Consider the following 18904-nt stretch of genomic DNA (forward strand, 5'->3'; position numbering starts at 1 on the left):
AATTCTTTGTGTAATTGCTTTGTTGGGATACCAGTCAGGATTTTTATACATGAACAGCAACACTTTGAATAAATAAAGTTGACGTACGTTAAAATGAATTAGTGATACATCGCATCGCATTGCGAGAAATTATTGTTGATGTGTAGAATATCTCGTCCAAAAATATTATATAAACGGCTTAAAGATAGAATAGAAATTTTGTATGATCCTCCCCAGACAGTTAATCCATATAATATATGTGGGAATACCCCTGCATAGAACACTTCTCTCAAACTGTTGTATGAAATAATAGATTTTGTGTTTAAACATCAAACTCATAATTGCTCTTAGTTTATTGACAATTAAAGAAGTACGATGTTTCCATTTCAAGTTGGATGAGATAACTAATCCAAGATATTTATAATTTATTACTCTTTCTATATATAAGCACAACTACAAATAGTTTCAGGATGAAAATCATCACATTCATGAAATTTAATTTCAATTGTCTGTGTATTTAGATTCACTAAATTAAAATGTATCCATTTGGTTTTACTTGCGTTAAGCTGTAGTCGAAGGCTCTTAATTCTTTTATTTATGGTGTAAATGCCATTTTCTAAATTTTTTTTTTTTTCAAATCTTCAGTTGTGTCAGCAGTACAAATTAAGACTGCAAATTATCATATGCGAATGATACCAAATCACGAGAAATATTAACATTATGTATTTCATTTATATAAATTAAGAAAAAAGTATTGGTCCCAAAACCGATCTCTGTGGGGTACACGTGTATTTATTATTTTAAAATCACTTACACTGTTATTAACTCTTACCGACTGTTCCTTATTTGTAATAAAAGATCTAAACTAGTCAAGGGGAAGGCCTCTCTTATTCCAATATTTGTAAGTTTTTCTAATAAAATTTCCCAATTTACCGGGTCAAATGCCTTGCTAATATCAATAAACACAGCTGCTACCTTTTATGATTATTTATATGATTTGTTATGTAATCCATAAATTTAGTCGTAGCCATTTCACTGTTGATTTTTTATTTAAAACCAAATTGACCATGCGAGTTATAATTAATAGCTTTTAAATAAGAATTAAGTTGTTTAATACATTTTTCTATTAATTTCGAAATAACAGGTAATATTGATAGGCCTGTAGTTGTTCAAATCCTCTTTGTTACCCGTTTTGTATATGGGTGCGACAATAGATTTTTTGAGTTCAGTAAAAAAAAAAATCATCTACGGTTCCCCAGAATAGTCCGGAAGAATTCAGAATTCATAAAATAATCACTTCAAAAAGCACTAAGAACAGGAACCCATCAATCTACAGCACGTCATGACTGTCTTGAGAAAGATTAGCGACGCGCACTTCGAGAACCACTGTTTTACGAGATTCAAACTCCAGGGGACTCCTACCTTTTAATATGGCGAAAAACTATGCTCTAGTAGAAATAAAATATATCACTAAAAATATTATTTATCCATTGATTTATTTCAATTTTTTTACACATATATTTGAATTTTACATGCTATCTTATGTGGCGGTGCGGAGTTTTACACATCTTCAATACCCAAATTTTCGAAAATTTTCAAAAAATGGCTGGTGCGCATGATAAAATAGCACAACATCGACGAAATTGAATAAAAATAGATTTAAAATAAAGGAAACAGTTTAGTTAATAAAATGACGAAAAGATCCACGATTAATTCTTATCATCAATCCATCTCAAAAACTTAAGTTGCAAAAACCTTATTAAAAAATTTGATGTAAATTTTATTAAAAAACTAATTCAAAATTTTATTAAAAAACTAATTCAAAATTTTATTAAAAAACTAATTCAAAATTTTATTAAAAAACTAATTCAAAATTTTATTAAAAAACTAATTCAAAATTTTATTAAAAAACTAATTCAAAATTTTATTAAAAATTAACTTAAAAATTTTATTAAAAAACTAATTCAAAATTTTATTAAAAAACTAATTCAAAATTTTATTAAAAAACTAATTCAAAATTTTATTAAAAAACTAATTCAAAATTTTATTAAAAATTAACTTAAAAATTTTATTAAAAAACTAATTCAAAATTTTATTAAAAAACTAATTCAAAATTTTATTAAAAAACTAATTCAAAATTTTATTAAAAAACTAATTCAAAATTTTATTAAAAAACTAATTCAAAATTTTATTAAAAATTAACTTAAAAACTAATTCAAAATTTTATTAAAAAACTAATTCAAAATTTCATTAAAAAACTAATTCAAAATTTCATTAAAAAACTAATTCAAAATTTTGTTAAAAAACTAATTCAAAATTTTATTAAAAATTAACTTAAAAACTAATTCAAAATTTCATTAAAAAACTAATTCAAAATTTTGTTAAAAAACTAATTCAAAATTTTGTTAAAAAACTAATTCAAAATTTTGTTAAAAAACTAATTCAAAATTTTGTTAAAAAACTAATTCAAAATTTTGTTAAAAAACTAATTCAAAATTTTGTTAAAAAACTAATTCAAAATTTTGTTAAAAAACTAATTCAAAATTTTGTTAAAAAACTAATTCAAAATTTTATTAAAAATTAACTTAAAAACTAATTCAAAATTTTATTAAAAACTAACTTAAAAACTAATTCAAAATTTTATTAAAAAACTAATTCAAAATTTATTAAAAATTAATTTCAAATTAGAATTGTAAGATTGAGTTACAGTAACTGTCGTTTTAGAATCAATCATAGAATTTATATATTTAATTACATTATTTATAAAGCATCCTGTTACAAAGGAAGTAGATATTGACCATTAATCAATTTCCTTCAATAACCACACAAACACACACAAAAAAAAGTGAAAAAGACTGAAATTTCGATGAAATCCTTGACATATGTCTCCATGTCATATTTCGTTCAACAAGAAAGTCTTCCCTTTAGAAACCACGTGAAGGCTCTTTCCTTTTTTGTTATTAATTTCTTTTACAAACTAATTACTATTCGGAAGAGCCTACTTGAAATCGCTTTCTTTCCCCTCAAAGTTTTCTTCTTCTTCTTCTAATACAACCAATGTAACGGTCACGTAAGAAAAAAATAATCTAAAAAAAAAAAGTAAGAAAATAAGTGACGAAAATAAAACAGATAGTGATGGTCCTCTAAAGGTAAACAAGTGGTCACAGAAAAAGTGGTAAGACCTGCTCTCTAGAAAGATCTACAACTATTATCGTGGCCATTATCATAACTTTCCCGTTGTTCGGGGTCAACCAGTCTGTTGTAAAGGTCAAAACAAGATCCCCCCTATTGCCATCGGCAACTCAAAAATATTTTATATATGAGAAAATATGTTTTTTTATAGACAAATATCGGCAATTTAATGTTGATGTGCAGGGTATTTCAAAAAGGACTCCCTGACTTTGAAATGACTTTAATTGGAAGCTATGATTGATAGAAATATGAAACAACCACGTACGTTTGATGGGCTTGCCTGAAAATTTTAATAAACCAGTTTATGAAATTAACTATAATCTAAAGTTATAGGTGGCACCACATCTCATCGCTTGAATTATTCCTGTAGGGCTATATGAAGATCAGTATTTATACAGCCGGGGTGCATAACCGGCTAACGGGCGAAATGCATCCCGCCAATAGGCTCCTTCCAGTCCGCGAAAGCTGCCAACGCCATACCATGGTGAAAACCGGTTGTCGTCCAATCACCAAAATTAACCAGCATCGGGCTCGGTTAGTACTTTGGAGGATGATCACCTGAGAACAACGCGTGCTGTTATCATCACTTTCGCTCACGTGACTTGGTGGTAAGATTCTCGTCTACTGCCGTGAAAGTTGCCATCAAATCGAGTTCCATATCAGAAATGCCATCAGATCAGGTTTTGAACCAAGGGTTTACAGGTAAAATAGAAGAATATAGATAACAAGAAATTTTTTACCTAACGTGCTTGAGGCAACCACCGATAGATGTCACCTTCATTTCCATCCCAACTTGTTAATGGCAGTAAATTGCAGCACAGCGTTATGACCGAAGTTGGTGTGGTGAAGTACCCCGCGAAAGGTGTTCGGGTAGAAAAGTGTTACTGCGCACACAACACGATAATTATAGCGTAAAAGTTGCCAAAGGAAAGTAAAGTTGTAAATTACAGCCAATAAAAATTTGTCGAAGGCGAAGTTTCTGAAAGGGTAAATTTTTCTAAACTTCACAAATAGCGGGAAATAGAGGGCTGCAAGGTTCGAATGGGTAAAAATCTAATTCATTAAAAAAGTATATGTTTGACAAATATGCGAGAAGAATGTATTTAATGGACTCTAATTAATTATGATAGCGTCATAAAAATGGTCATAATTCTTTATTTCAAAAATTCAAGAGTTTTCTTGTTGAAAATATGGAGAAGAACGTGATATTTTATAAGTAAAGGTTGGCATGGGCCAAAAATTACAGTAATGACCCGTAAAATACAGGTAATATGGCTACCTTAAATATATATACGTTTCTCGCCCGAGAGAGGCAGAAATACCGCATATCTGGCCCGCGGACCAAAAAAATTTGTGCACCAGTACCAGGGGGAAAAAAATCCAAAAGTTTACATGCCCGACTGGGCATTTAACTTGAAATTGCAAATGCGCGAATCAATGTTTTATACACTTGAAAAAATAGAAAAACTGCATTTTCTTTAAATACGAAAATTTAAAAGCAATGCAATCAGCAATTAAAAATCTAAAATTAGTCAAACCGCTAATTATAATTCCCCACGCTGGTGGCATCAAAAAATAAGTCACAAAGTTACAATAAACCTCGCTTTTACAACCACAGCCGATTTGCGGTACGACTTTGTTCGGAAACTATTGATCGATTTCCAGAATTCTTTGCCTTTGGTAAAGGATTATTTTTCTCGTATATGTCGATAGAAGGATATTTTTTTGGAGCTACAGAAATTTTTAAATTGATTTTTTGTCTCTTGTAGCGCTGCATAATTAATTTTTTTCCTAAAATTGCGGATTTGATTATGCAGTGCTCGTCTAGCCAGAATGCAATCGATATCGAACCATTTAGCCCGTAGATACGGACGAGATTTTTTCCCAGCTGTCAGGTCGATTCCGCGGCGCAACTGCCAAATGTTTGTGTTACGCTTTCGTTTAAAACGTCAACCGAATCGTTTTGTCATTATTCAGTTTCGATTTGAAGTGTAGGTTCTTCGTCGGTATCCCACGGAATTTTTTAACTTCATTTGTGTTACATGTCTTTATATTATCGACTTTTAGCATCCTGGGCTGTAGAGGAAAGTGATCCGACTCGATCCAGTTCAATATATTTCGAAGTCGAGAATTTCGTTAAGGGCAAATTCTTCATGTGCGAATACGAAGTCGACAACGCTATGTCCATTAACAGCCGAATATGTCACCCTAACTTCTCTATTTCCATGAAAATTTCCATTAGAGTATTCAGTTATTTTGTAAGCAACTATTAATTAACATTCTACCTCAGTTATTAATTTTTTCATCTGGTCACCTCCTGATACCTGATTGTCTCACGGTAGTAGACCAAGATATCGGAGATTCGCACCTTGCATTCAAGTCTCCCCCCCACTAGAAGATCTGCACCTGATAAAGATACATCTTCAAAAAAAAGAAAACCATTGTATCTGAAAAGTGACTGTCATTACTACTACATGTTGGAATGTATACTGAGTCGATTATTAGAGGGTTACGTGGAAGGTTATTATTACTTAAAGCCGGGTTTTCCTGGGAGCAGGTTTTCTGTGCCGCGTGCTACATGAATCACCTACCGCGACACACCGTCCACTCAGCAATAAGAAAATCAGTGTGACTGTTTTCCTACAGACCGCAACGCGGCTCGGCGCTTTACGTCGGGCATGATTGGCGGACTGCTTCTGGAGGAGTCAAATGCGTCGTGCGCAGCGCGTTTTGCCGATGTTCTCTTCACTCTTGTGTTTTCTTTCCCTTCCCTTCAAACCGGAGCACGCAGACGACACAGTAGCTGATGCCAAGGCCAGGCCCGTCATTTACCTGGCTTTTGAAAACACACTAAAAATGGTGTGTGTGTGTATATATATGTATATATTGTACAAATATATATATACATACATTGAGTACATGTGCTTTTCCCTTCCCCTGAAAAATGTTTGCCCCTCCCCCGGAAAAAGTTGAAATGACGGCCCTGGGGCCAAGGCCATATACTATAATATAGTCGTCCGGATCTGATGCGCCACGCTAGGGAAAAACAAACGCTAGCGTATGTAACACGTTTCTGCCGGCGCAAATTGTCTAATTCGGTTCACGCGGGCAAAAAACCTATTCCTAGGAAAACCCGGCTTAAGAAAAATTATGCCGTTCGGCATATATACGCTCTAGCGAAGGAAAATCTCTATCTCCTCTGTAGCTTAGTGGTCAGAGCACTCGTCCGGCAAACGAGGGACCCGGGTTCGACTCCCGGTAGAGGCAGAGATGAGTTTTTTCCTTCCTTAAAAAATTAACATCTCAAATAATAAATATCTTCACAACATCCAGTCTTCTGTATATCTTGTATTAAGAAAAATTGAAAAATCACTTTTAAATAAAATTTCTGGGGTCCCCAGACTCTCATTAAGCGCCATCAGTAGACCTCCATAAGGGCCGCCGTGTTTCGACTTTTTAGCTTTAACAGTAATTAAATTGTATTTAGCCCATAATCTGAAAGGGAGGGATTCCCTATACACCCATGTTTCACATAATGCAAAAAAAAATCGTGCATGGTAAGAAGGTTGACAAATTTCATATTAGTTAGTTTTGAGCAAAGTCCACAGATATTCGAAAACAGAAAAGGTTTATAATTTTTATCGAGAAGTCCAGGTGTGAGTTCGTGTGGTAAGAAATGAGGGGATTCTCGTATAGTACTGCCAGTACAACTATTACTACTACCAAACCATACATGCACCTCGTTCATATTCCTCTGCGGAACTTCTAACGAATTGGTACATGTTGGAATGTGCGTGTCCGTGTTGTGAACCTAATGTGAAACTTGTTTCTGTGTAATGCTTGTTATAGTGCTGCCATCTGCCTTCTATTGTTCGAACTATGAGTGAAGTATAATGATTGAAGATTTTACTGTTGTAGGCCTGTTGCTCTCTGTGGCGAGACTTAATAACGGGTATAGCACTGTATCACTAGAAGACGGGATCGAGTTCGGACCCACTGTTTTTCATTCTGCATTTCTGATTAGTTACACTTTTGAGCTCTACAAGGCCACGCGAGATCATGTCGTACGTGAACCATGTGTATTCTATTCTTCCGCGAAGTACCATTAGGATATAAGTACTATTTCGCTGGAAGCTAGGCTTTTGGTTTTCCAGGACAGCCCAGTTGCAGTATATGAGAGCCCACGATCGCGCTTGGCTGATAAATATTAGGACCGTGAAAATAGTTTAAAATACGTTGACTACAAAATTTTTCATGGCTGCCAAAGAAAGCATTTTTGTAAAATCACACGCATGTGTGCAGGAACACTTGCATCATCGTCGATGAAAAATTATAAAGCAAACGAAAAAAATGTTCGTTTTTGTTCATATTTTGCTGCGGGCATGTGGTCGGAAAAAAAAGTACATGCCAGATCAAAATTTTTTACATGCCATGGCCATGCATTTGTAGAGTCCAGTTGTGCTAGTTCGTGGTTTACAGTAAAATTTCTCAAATCCCGTACCAGCTTGAACAGTTCATCTGTACGGGTTACAGATGAATGGCGTACTTCGTAAGAAGTACGCATTTATTGCAGCAGAGATACTGCAGGAATGTGGCTTCAAACTCGTCTGCACTTCTGTTACGTCACTGCTAAGCAAGGCGACCATTTTGAATTCATCGTTTTTTGATTGGATCCAAGCGTGCGGACACTATCACCTACTGTTTAACGGATTGTTGTATCATCTATTCGTAGGTAACTAATTTCACAAACAGGCGTATTTTAAATTTCAAAACTGCCCATTGAACGAAGTATTTGTATTTGTTAATCGAAAGTCCGGCCATTTCGCAGAATAACCAATACTGAAGTGTACTAGAACACTTAGCATTTCAGCCGGCCAATTAGAGGACCAGCCAAACGTTGTTACACTCTGATAAGTCTATTGTGTTCACATAAATATTTAATTACTGGATATTTATAGTATAAATTATTACGTTAAATATTTTTCACTCAATCAACTTACTACTTGATTCTTTCTAACTCTAAACTAATTTGGTGTCAATATTCTATCACACTGCAACAAGATGCATCATAGCAAACACCATACCCGACAACAACCCTGTATTTGCATGAAATAGTAGTTTTATATCAATAAAATAGATGGCAGCCCATCACAAAACACATTGAACGTTAAAAAATTTCCCTGAATGTGATATGGTAATTTCTGAGAATGCCAACAGGAGACAATTAACTTTTTGTGGTACTATGTCGAGCAAGACCATAGTTCCCCAACCTTTTTTGTCCCATCGCCCCCTTCTTCAGAAATTTTTTTCTCCCAACACCCCTCATCGCAATCCAACCCATAGGACACTGTGTTATGCCCGTAGCTTCTACCGCCCCCCTGGAACATTCCATCGCCTCCAGGGGGCGTTAAAACCCCCGTTGGGAATCACTGAGCTAGACGATAATAGAAGAAAAGCTCTGTACATTTGGCTTCTTAGCAATACTCATAGGCTGCACAAAAACTGTAAAAGGACAAACATCCAGGGGCCTTTCTCATTACGGGAGGCGTTATAAAGTAGGAACTGTACCAACGAGAGAGAGATGTTCGAAAAACCTCTGGATACACCAAGAGAGTAGTGCCACAGATGATATAAGTAATTTAATTCAATTTTTTTTTTCCAAAATCGAAGAAAAGCATAACACCTCGAAACAACACGTACAGGGTGTTTCTGAAAAGAACTCCGGAAATTAAAGTGACATTACTTGGAAACAGTGATACTGAACAGTTGCTATCAAGACGAAACCAGAAAATCTATTCTATTCTCAAAGCTATAAGTTCTAATTGAAGACTTCCGCGAGATTGTGAAGTTTCAATATGATTTCAGTTGGTGTACCAACTTCTGCTTCTCAATAAGAATTTGCTTCTTAAATACGAATTTGATGTTTAGTTAAGAATCGAGAGACAATTTTGCTACCACATTATTAACTAACACAATCGTTTATCCCTCCGTAGTTAAGAAATGGGTGACCCCCACTCCTTGCTCGATTCGTAGTAGACAATTTTTTTCTTCCATACGAGACGACGTAAATAGTTTACTTCTATTAAAGAAAGAATAATTCTTTCTTTAATAGAAGTTTTTTTTTATGATTCATATTTACGATCACATTTTAAAAAAAATGAAAAAAGGTATTTAACAGATGCATTTTCATCGCCCAATAAGGAATTCGTTCACCTTTTTAAGTTATCGGAAAGATATCTGAAGGTTGCGCGGGAAAGTTGAAAACAGTGTTGGAGTCTAGCACATATATGGGGTGGTAACAGTGATAAAATATCGGATTGTGGCGATAAAGTTTGATAAATTTTGCTACATTTATGCAGCGTTTCTCAAGCTTTCTGAGCCCAAGGACGAGTAAATATCTGAAACAATTCGACGGACCACTTATGTCCCGTATTACGGGACGGGACTGTATATTTTAGCTCGGATTTTTTTTTTCATACACTTACCTCGTTTTTTCAACGATGTCATTTCAATGTAATATTTTTTAAAATCTTGTGTGTTTTTCTAACTTATAAATTGTATTGTGATAATCATAGCTATGAATATAAATATTCATCTGCATATTTGTCAGGTTCAGCGTTTTTTCCGTACACAGTATTTCAATGCACTACAATTCCAGTAGTCCTCCATTTCCCCCTTCCATTGACAGAGGAAAGAATAATGTATATGTATCCGACATATAGCAACGCTTTTGGGGCGATGTCCTGTATTTTATCGCATTTAAGATCCCCGTTCCATGTATTTTCCGCAATGAAATATGGCCACCGCGCGTTTGAATGTTTTTCCCGTGAAATTAATTACGATTTACGATTTGCAGCAGCTCTTTATTTCCCCTTCCAGTAATTTTAGCAGTATTAAGCAAATTCATCGCAGACTGCGTATTTAAATATCCCGTATCTAAGATAACAATTTGCTGCATTTTTCTCAAGGAGGTAAGTGAACCTTAGTATGGAGGTATGATTTTATTCCAACCCAGATGGATATAACTAAATTCAATTACAACAACTGAATAATTTTTCATTCAGTTAGAATCAAATTATCAAGTCTAAGCCTGCCTGCGGACGATAGGTTGAGAAACGCTGATATAGGATAATTAAGTGTGTTTATGTTTCGGTTTTTCACTGCAGCATGGCTCACAAAAAGCATTACGTATTTTTTATCATTTCTTAGCAATCATATTCACATTTCCTTAAATAAACTCCACCATTTTTTCAGGCTACCATCATTCTCAAAATTCTTTTCCTCTCCTGTCCATATCGTCACCTTTAACAATCTCATCGTGGCTGCATTCGGAGCTCGACTCCTAAAGCTCTTCTTAAGAATCGATTCATACGTATAGATGATTGGTTACTAAGAATCAGAAGGTGGTATACCGCCATGCAATTCCGCGTAACCCTTGGGTGAGCCACAAGATATTAAATGAGAATTAGGAATATTTGGAGAGAATTGGTTAGATGTTCTGATCTTATGTCCGAGCCGTATAAAGACTTTTTTAGTATGCCTCGTATGTGTCTTTTTTAGTATGTTTTTTTATGTACAGTGTGTGAAGCTCGCATTTTTTTTTATAAAGTCAATATTTCTGTTATTTATTGAAATAGACTTAACCTATGTATAGTGTAGCGAAAGTACAACAAATTGATAGCATTATCACAATATTGACGAAAATAGACGTAGTATATAGAAATGCCCTCTGCACTTTTTAATACAAGATTCATTGAAAGACTGGTTATTTATGGAGATGAAGATTACACGCAAGGAAGAAAATTCATCTCTGCCCCACGGGAAAGAGATTAATTTTCTTCCATGTAATCTTCATCTCCATAAATAACCAGTCTTTCAACGAATCTTTTAATATACATAGTGACTCTTACCTCCGGCATATAGATATACTGTGTAGATCATACAGAAGACTTCCGCAAGGTTGTGAAATTTCCACCGTACTTCAGCAGTTCTGCATGCTTTTTGGGTGAGCTACCAACTATTAGGCTGGAATTGGTGTTACAGTCGAACTTGGTTAATTAGAAGTCCAAAATCACTGGAAAAAAGTTCGAATTATCCAGTTAATTCTATCCTTTATCCGTAAAATGACTACAAATGGCAACTTAATTCTCAACATTCACATAAGATAACACTAATTTTCAATTCCATTAAAACTTTACCATCAGTTAAAAATTGTTTCCTAAATTTTAATAATTTATAACTATAATATATAATTGATCTTAGCTGCTACATCATTCCACTGTTCTGGAATCAACATCAGTACAGAATTTCCTGACCATGCTCAAAGGCTGATTTATGGAAGCAGTTCATAATCATTCGTTACGAAATTGTTTTCCCAAATTTTGCTTATTCATCTTATGATATCAAGAAAATATACCTTCATCAACGTATTGAAAGTTTTACTTTCCGATGCTTTCTATACTCTTAATGACGATAAAAATATACAGATTTTGAATGTTTCACCTTGCTTTATAGTTTAAAAAGCATGATCGGAATTAAGTGGTGCACATTCTCGATGCACTCCAGCTAAACAATGTTAAAATGGACATTAAATTATCAAAGAAAGAATAGAAAAAAATATTTTGCCTTTAAAAATTTGTTTTGTGACAACTTGGTCGAGAAAAGCAGTCTCTAAGTCTCTAACCTGAAGAATTTTTCCGAACTAAATTTATACATAAAAATCATGATTTTTTCCCTCCAACTTCGAATTATCCGAAACATTCGAAAAAAATTCGAATTAATCAAGAAATTTTAACAATAAATTAGATGCAAAACTCAAGGGGAGTTTGTTTAAGTTCGAATTAACCAGGTTCTATATATTGTGTTTGGTGAGAATTGGATCAACGTTCCTGTTTCGTATTTGTATCTGATCGGATATTTTTCATACTAAACACTCTTCTACAAGCTTGTCTTGTGGAGTCCCCCCATCGTATTTCAACAATTCTGCTTGTCCTTGGGATAAGCAACTAATTATTAGGAGAGAATTGGCGATATTTAGAGAGAATTTTTAGGTTTAGAATTGGCTAGATGCTCAGATCTTATACTTTGACCTTTGAGACCGGGCACACCCCGCTTCCCATCTCAGAGAGATATCGAAGCGTTCCCGAAGGATTCAGATCTTAGTGGAGACTTCCGCAAGCTCATAGAATCGCCATCGTATTTCAGCAATTCCGTGTACCCTAAGGTGAGCTACCAAATATTTGGCGAGAATTAGCGATTTATTTTGCCTCATTTGATTGTAGTATTGTAATATTGAAAAATGACGATAAAGTATTTTTTAACACAGTATTTTCTCGACGCCTGATATTATAAAAATGAATTACTTTTTGGGTTTGATAATACAATTGAATAATCGACGTTAAATGATATACAGGGTGATTATAAAAAAACTATCCCGACATATGGGCCCCTAACTATCATACCATTCACAGAAACTGAATGAAATTTTGGCATAAGGTATTTTGATGTATGCGCTCAAGAATGATATGGAAAACAAGTGTCACTCTAACAGTTACTGTTACAGTGAGAAAATTTCGAAAATATCAAATGGCAACACCAAGTTTTTTGTATTGGAATGTGATCTCCATTGTGAAAAACCCTAAATAGCGTTCGAACGGCAACTGTAGCATGAAAATCACCGGCGGTAGATAGGCTAAAAGTGAGGACAACCAATAAGGACAGAGAAGCAGCATAAAATAAAGCATTTTATTGTGTTTCACAAATTTTCCACATGACCTTGTGGAGGACTAATCAGGCTGGGATCTCAGCCGAAGAAACGGTGTGACGAACATTAATGCTCTGGTGCACGGCAAAGTCCTTTTTACTTTTTCCTTGCCTAGCTACGGGGATTTTCGTACTACAGGTGCCATTCCAACGCTATTCAGTGTTTTTCAGTATGGAGATCGCATTCCAGTACAAAAAACTTGGTGTTGCCATTTGATATTTTCGAAATTTTCTCACTGTAACCGTAACTGTTAGAGTGACACTGTTGTTTTCCATATCATTCATATGAGCGCATACCTCAAAATACCTTATGCCAAAATTTCATTCAGTTTCTGTGAATGGTATGATAGTTAGGGGCCCATATGTCGGGATAGTTTTTTTATAATCACCCCGTATATGTCTTATTTCTTAGATATAACTTGTCTACAACAGCGAGTAACTCCCGCTATAAGGAATTTTTCAATATTTTGTTTCTTTTTTGTTCTTGCTACTGATGAAGGAACTTCATATAGTTCCGAAACGCGTATAGCCGTGTTCGTTTTGAATTTTGGGTAGTTTTAAGGACTGATATTATCTTTACAAAGTAATTTCGGTCCAATTCCATAGTTTGCTTCAGATTGTACACACACGATGTATATTTTATTACTTAATGTAGCTGTGTCGGTATAAATAATTCATAGTACATATTTGAATGGAAGAGGGGGGAAAAAAGAGATATACATGCGATAGGGAAACCATGCTCGAGTGTTTATCTCCTAGAAAACAGAATAATTAGCGTGTAGAGGATTGAAATGATCGATGAGATAATTGATTACCTTTAGTGCTGTAATAGCTATTTCGTTCTCCTGGCGAAAATTTAATACGTCATCAACAAGAAGCAGAGTTGCATGGATTTCTTTCTTAAATTCATATCAATGTCACATTCTGAACGTGACTTGTAATCAAAAACTGATGAGGAAGAAATATTATGAATAAATATGCAAATTCTTTTCAGGATCTCTTTTTATGGGTAATAGTTCGATAATATCGTCATCCATAATATCGTTGGTACAGTGTGTATCTACAAAATAAGATTCCTTCTTAGTTGGAGGCCTTTGGACAGCGTTGCTATTGATTGTTTTTTTTTTCTTCTAAAATTGAGTATTTGAGCTATTCGGACTATAAAATATCCATACGTAAACCTCCCACGCATTTCTAGCGGTACGCGTCCACTGTGCATTTTTGAAGATTGCAGGTCTTAAGGCGCGTATACACTAGAGCGCGGGTGATGCTATAAACGCATTCGCAATTAGTTGTTCAGTAATTTGTACGGTGTTGTGAACGATTCTTGAGCTGTTTTCACTGGACCCACCTGGAATCGGGTTTTTCAACGAACACGAAAGAAAGGAGCACAAAGGAAGTTTGTGTACCCACGAGCGGATTAGAACCGCTGCAGGGGGTCGTGCGTTGCAAGATCGGCGCGCTAGTGTATACGCTCCTTTAAGGTGGAGATTCACATTTACAGACACTCACCGTGTCCTGTCAGATACGGCAAACATTCTTTAACATAATGAAGGTATTCATATCTATCGTATCGTAGCTGCGAAGCACAGACAGACATTTTTATGTTGAAGAATGCTTGCCGCGTCTGACACGATGAGTGTGTGTGTAGATGTGAATCCACCGAATGCGTATAGACGTCTTCTACGTATTGACTGGAATTCACAAGTAAGTCAGGTGTGCATGTGTAGTTACGAGCCTCCTATTCATGTATAGGGATACGCACATCTTCGCATTTCTAGAGTTATAAGTAATTCTTATATATCAAGGCTTGGCAATTCCCATGTCGTTATAGAGACTAATGCATTGGTATAATACAACCAGTTTTCCGCGTGTAGCAAAATTGACGTTTGAGAACCATACAAAATTCTGAGAACTTTTTTAGCACATCTATACTAATACGAAAAGGGATCATCTGGTACCGGAAAAGTGGGAGAAAAATTAATTAGAATTATTCTTTTCATCAAAAAATGCTCGGCTCCCAAGAAATTTGGAGTTGGTGAGTAAATTATTTTTGAATTTGTCAAGTCCTGTTTTATATGCTTTTCCAGGGGTACAGAGAAACCTCGTTTTTCTATTACATTCATATTCACAATTCTCGGAGGTACACAAGCTTAGTTCACATTTTTTAGGAGTACATATGCGTTATACGCATTTGTGTAATGGGTACACAAGCCTCCTATGCATTTATAGGATATTACATACACCCCTTAAACATTTATAAGGATACACAGAACGCCGTTTCTTATAGATTTCTAAGAGGGTACGAATGCCTAGAACACGTATTCAGGGGATTACATGAACTCGAAGAACATTGTCTGAGGAGCATTCTGAAAGCTAGAAATCACTACTGGATCAAATTAGGTTGATGTGCTGTTCCGAGACTTGAATCGACTAATAGCTCGTAAAACACCAAGGCCATCAGGAGGGCGACATATCTGAAGAGAAATTTGTCATCATCCATCGCACAGTACCGTTCAGCATATAAGTTCCAAGAAAGAAATTCTCATTTGTTCTATAGAGCAGTTGCAGCACACTCCACTCGCCTGGACTGCGAGAGGGCTGTGGCTCGAGTATCAGGGGAGGAAAATGTGAATTTCACTTTCCTATATAGTCATCATCTCTGCATAAAAATCAGTTTCCTGCACATCTTGTATAAAAAATGGGGATGACATCTTTTTCCGCATATTTGTTTGATAATCACCTTGTATCTCACTATGATTTTCATGTAGAAGAAACCTGTACGTAGAGATCATACGTAATCAGTTATCACCTTATTCTTATATTTCAGTGGTTGATGCGACGGGCAAGCCACCAAGTGGTGTTATACAAGGCACCAGCATGTCTCTCGGGGACTTCGACGAGTGCGTCAACGTCCGAGTGACACGAGGTTCCGACCGCAAGCAAAAGCCAATAGAAGGAGGAGATGAAGAGATATTTCACGGGAAGTACTGTACAGTCGAATGCAAACTTCCACCAGGGATTATCAATGCATTAAACGAGTACAACGCAGCTCCGACGTGGTTGAAGGCCAACACATCCATCGGGAGAAGTAAAACGGTATGTGTCGAAACCTTTCGCGGGAGAAAAGAACCTTTTAACAGCATTCAATGATCACTTCTCTAGTTGAGCTGTTAACCTGCAAATCTCTCTAATTTGAATAATTTAGTTGTATGAGTACTTATATGAGTTATATGGTTTGCACGTAAAGATGTACGTAACTCATAAAATGTATTATTACAGTTGTTTCTGAATATAATTTTGATAGATATTTCGTCTGCTGGGTAAATTCAGCGCATACGTCCCAGATGTAGGCTTCAGATTCGGAATTTGCGTTCCTTCGACCTGTGACGAAAGTGACTTGAGCAGCATCACCAACGCAGGTACTTTTCATTAGAAATATTGCTATTTATATGAGTTACTTATTCAAAACTATGTGTACAGCGATTGAAAATTCAAAAGAGCTTCAGAAAAAAAAAAAAAAACTTTTCTTATTAGATTGATAGATATTTCGTATAGATATTTATAACCAGCCAAACTCGGTTATAACGACATCTCGACTGTAACGTCAATAAGTGACGGTCCTGACCGATTCCCATTGAAAATAATGTTAATCAAACTTACTTAAAAGCAACAAATTCGGATATAACGGCAAGCTTGTTCATCTCTTTTGTTTCCATTTTAATGACGTTTTCCCTCGAAATTCCTTAAATTGAAACTAATCACATTAAAGGAATGTTTGTCTGCTGTACTGCACTGCTCAAAACAAGTAGGGGAGCAAGCAAAAAAGTGAAGAAAACCGTGCGAGACAGCCACGTATTGGCATTCAATGGATAGTACACGCGTATCAATGCGGATTGCAGAAAAAAGACGTAAAAAAATTTGGAATTAAGCTTTAATTCTTTAAAAATATGGAAAAAACATGAAAAGATGATTTAGGGCAACAATTTGGTTACATGTAAATGATAAAAAAAAGTGCTGTTTAGACATGATGCATGAGTTTTAATAGGGCGTGTGGTCTCCTCGAACAGCTAAGACTGCTGCACACCTGTTTGCCATGGATGCGATGAGGTTATCGATCAGACTTTGGGGAATACTGTTCCACTCCTCAAGAAGTGCAATCTGCAAGTCTCGGACAGTAACAGGCGGCCTTGGTCACGCAGCAATGCGTCGTCCAAGACGTTGGATTCAGGTCAGGAGAGCCAAGTTCATCTGTGACGTCATGAGAGTAGTCCGATAAAACTACCTATGCAAGTATACCACTTGGCGGTCAATGCAGCTACGGTGGTCGAGTGGTCATAGTGACTGACTCGCATCGCGTGGAATTGGGTTCAAACCCCATCTTCGCCATAGTGGTGGTCGGCGGAAGTTTGTTTGCTGTGATTCCCAACTTCGAGGAGCGAATGTAAACCGATCTCCTCGTTAAAATGTCTCGCCAGAGAGAGCAACAGGCCCACAACAATTACACTTCACTCATTTATAGAAAAATTGATGTCAGATGGAATCACTATACACAAAAGCATTACACAGAAACAAACTTCAGGTTCACTGAACATACACATACATTCCAACATATACCAATTCGTTAGAAGTTCCGCAGAGGAATATGGACGAGGTGTATGTGCGTGGCAGAATATTCAAGTGAGGGTGGACTACATGCAAGACGTAACGGGCAGTGTGTGGAGGCCTTCTATCTCTAGAAGTTGCTGCATGACCACTATACGAAACATTTCCGTATTTTGTCGTCTGCGACTCTTCTTTTTTTTTAAATCTTCCGGTTTTTTTTTTCAACGAAACATGCTTTAATTCCCAATCTTTACTAGAATGAAGGTAATTTGCGTAATTTATAAATTGCGTTATAATACATATGACCATAAATACCCATCTCACATATTTACCAAGTTAAAATTTTTTCCGTGAAAGATATTTTTTTAGCAGACTTGCTGTACCATTTTTCTTCTCGCCAAGGATTCTTTATAAACAATTTTTCATTGTTTCATCGGCATTTGGCATGTTTGGCGATATCCGGCGATGCCCCGTATTAATATTACCTCAGAATTTCCCGTATTTTTCTCGATCAAACTGGTTCACCCCAATCATAAAGAAATAATTTCACGAAAAATATTTTATTGCAACTAATTATATAATTATATATGCTTAAAAAAAAGCTATTTAACTCGGCTAATCTTAACTAAAGCTTATCTAACTCGGTTAAAACGACGAAATTTCGAGGAATCTTCGATGTCGTTATAACCGGGTTTCACTGTAATCTTCAACTCAGGAAACATTCAATCATCACGAAGAAATTTTAATCTAACAATTGAAAGGTGGAGAAACATCTTTCAAACACTGTCACCAGAGAAAGCTATATAAATACTATTCTCATTAAAATATCAAGCGCACACATCTCTCTCTCTCTGACACCCCCTCCACATTTCGACCTGATTCGCATAAAAAACACCTGAAAAAAGAAACTTTTAGCGACGAAATTGCTCAGGGTTGCTAAGCTAAAAATTGGCAGGGTTGCTGCTAATAAACGCTAAAAAATACGGTGATGAATATATATGCGCTGCACTATCTCTTCATTGAGTCATCACGGCGAGCCGTGATCTGGTTAGAAGGAGGAAGGCTACAAAATAAGAGTCTAACTCAGTGATTCCCAACGTGGGCGTTAACGCCTCCTGGGGGGCGATGGAATGTTCCATGGGGGTGGTAGAAGCTACGGGTATAGGATAGGATTCTATGTGTTACATTGCGTTGGGGGGCGCTGAGATAAAAAAATTTCTGAAGAAGGGGGCGATGGGACAAAAAAGGTTGGGAAACTATGGTCTAACTCGTTTACGATCACGATCGTCCAAACGTCAGTGGAATAAATTCAATCCAACTCTCTGTGTTTTCTTTCATCTCTCCTCACCATCCCGAAGCTTTATTG

The 18904-nt window shown here is 35.8% G+C and overlaps 1 protein-coding gene and 1 non-coding gene across 3 annotated transcripts in view; both read left to right on the forward strand.

Annotated features, from left to right (window-relative positions):
• Window positions 1-18904, forward strand: part of LOC149084171 (nose resistant to fluoxetine protein 6-like) — a 65294-nt gene that overhangs the window by 25136 nt on the left and 21254 nt on the right. For both annotated transcript variants that reach the window (XM_089234518.1, XM_089234517.1), the window contains exons 2-3: window positions 15764-16032; window positions 16241-16355. In XM_089234518.1, the coding sequence (XP_089090644.1) occupies window positions 15764-16032; window positions 16241-16355 (384 nt within the window). The remainder of the gene's footprint in view (window positions 1-15763; window positions 16033-16240; window positions 16356-18904) is intronic.
• Window positions 6367-6438, forward strand: TRNAA-GGC (transfer RNA alanine (anticodon GGC)). The gene has a single exon. It is a non-coding gene; the product is annotated as a tRNA-Ala (tRNA).

This window comes from Pholcus phalangioides, unplaced genomic scaffold (assembly GCF_987345545.1).
Source record: "Pholcus phalangioides strain wild (caught in Gottingen) unplaced genomic scaffold, Ppha-v1.0 ptg000008l_1, whole genome shotgun sequence".
Lineage (NCBI taxonomy): Eukaryota > Metazoa > Arthropoda > Arachnida > Araneae > Pholcidae > Pholcus > Pholcus phalangioides.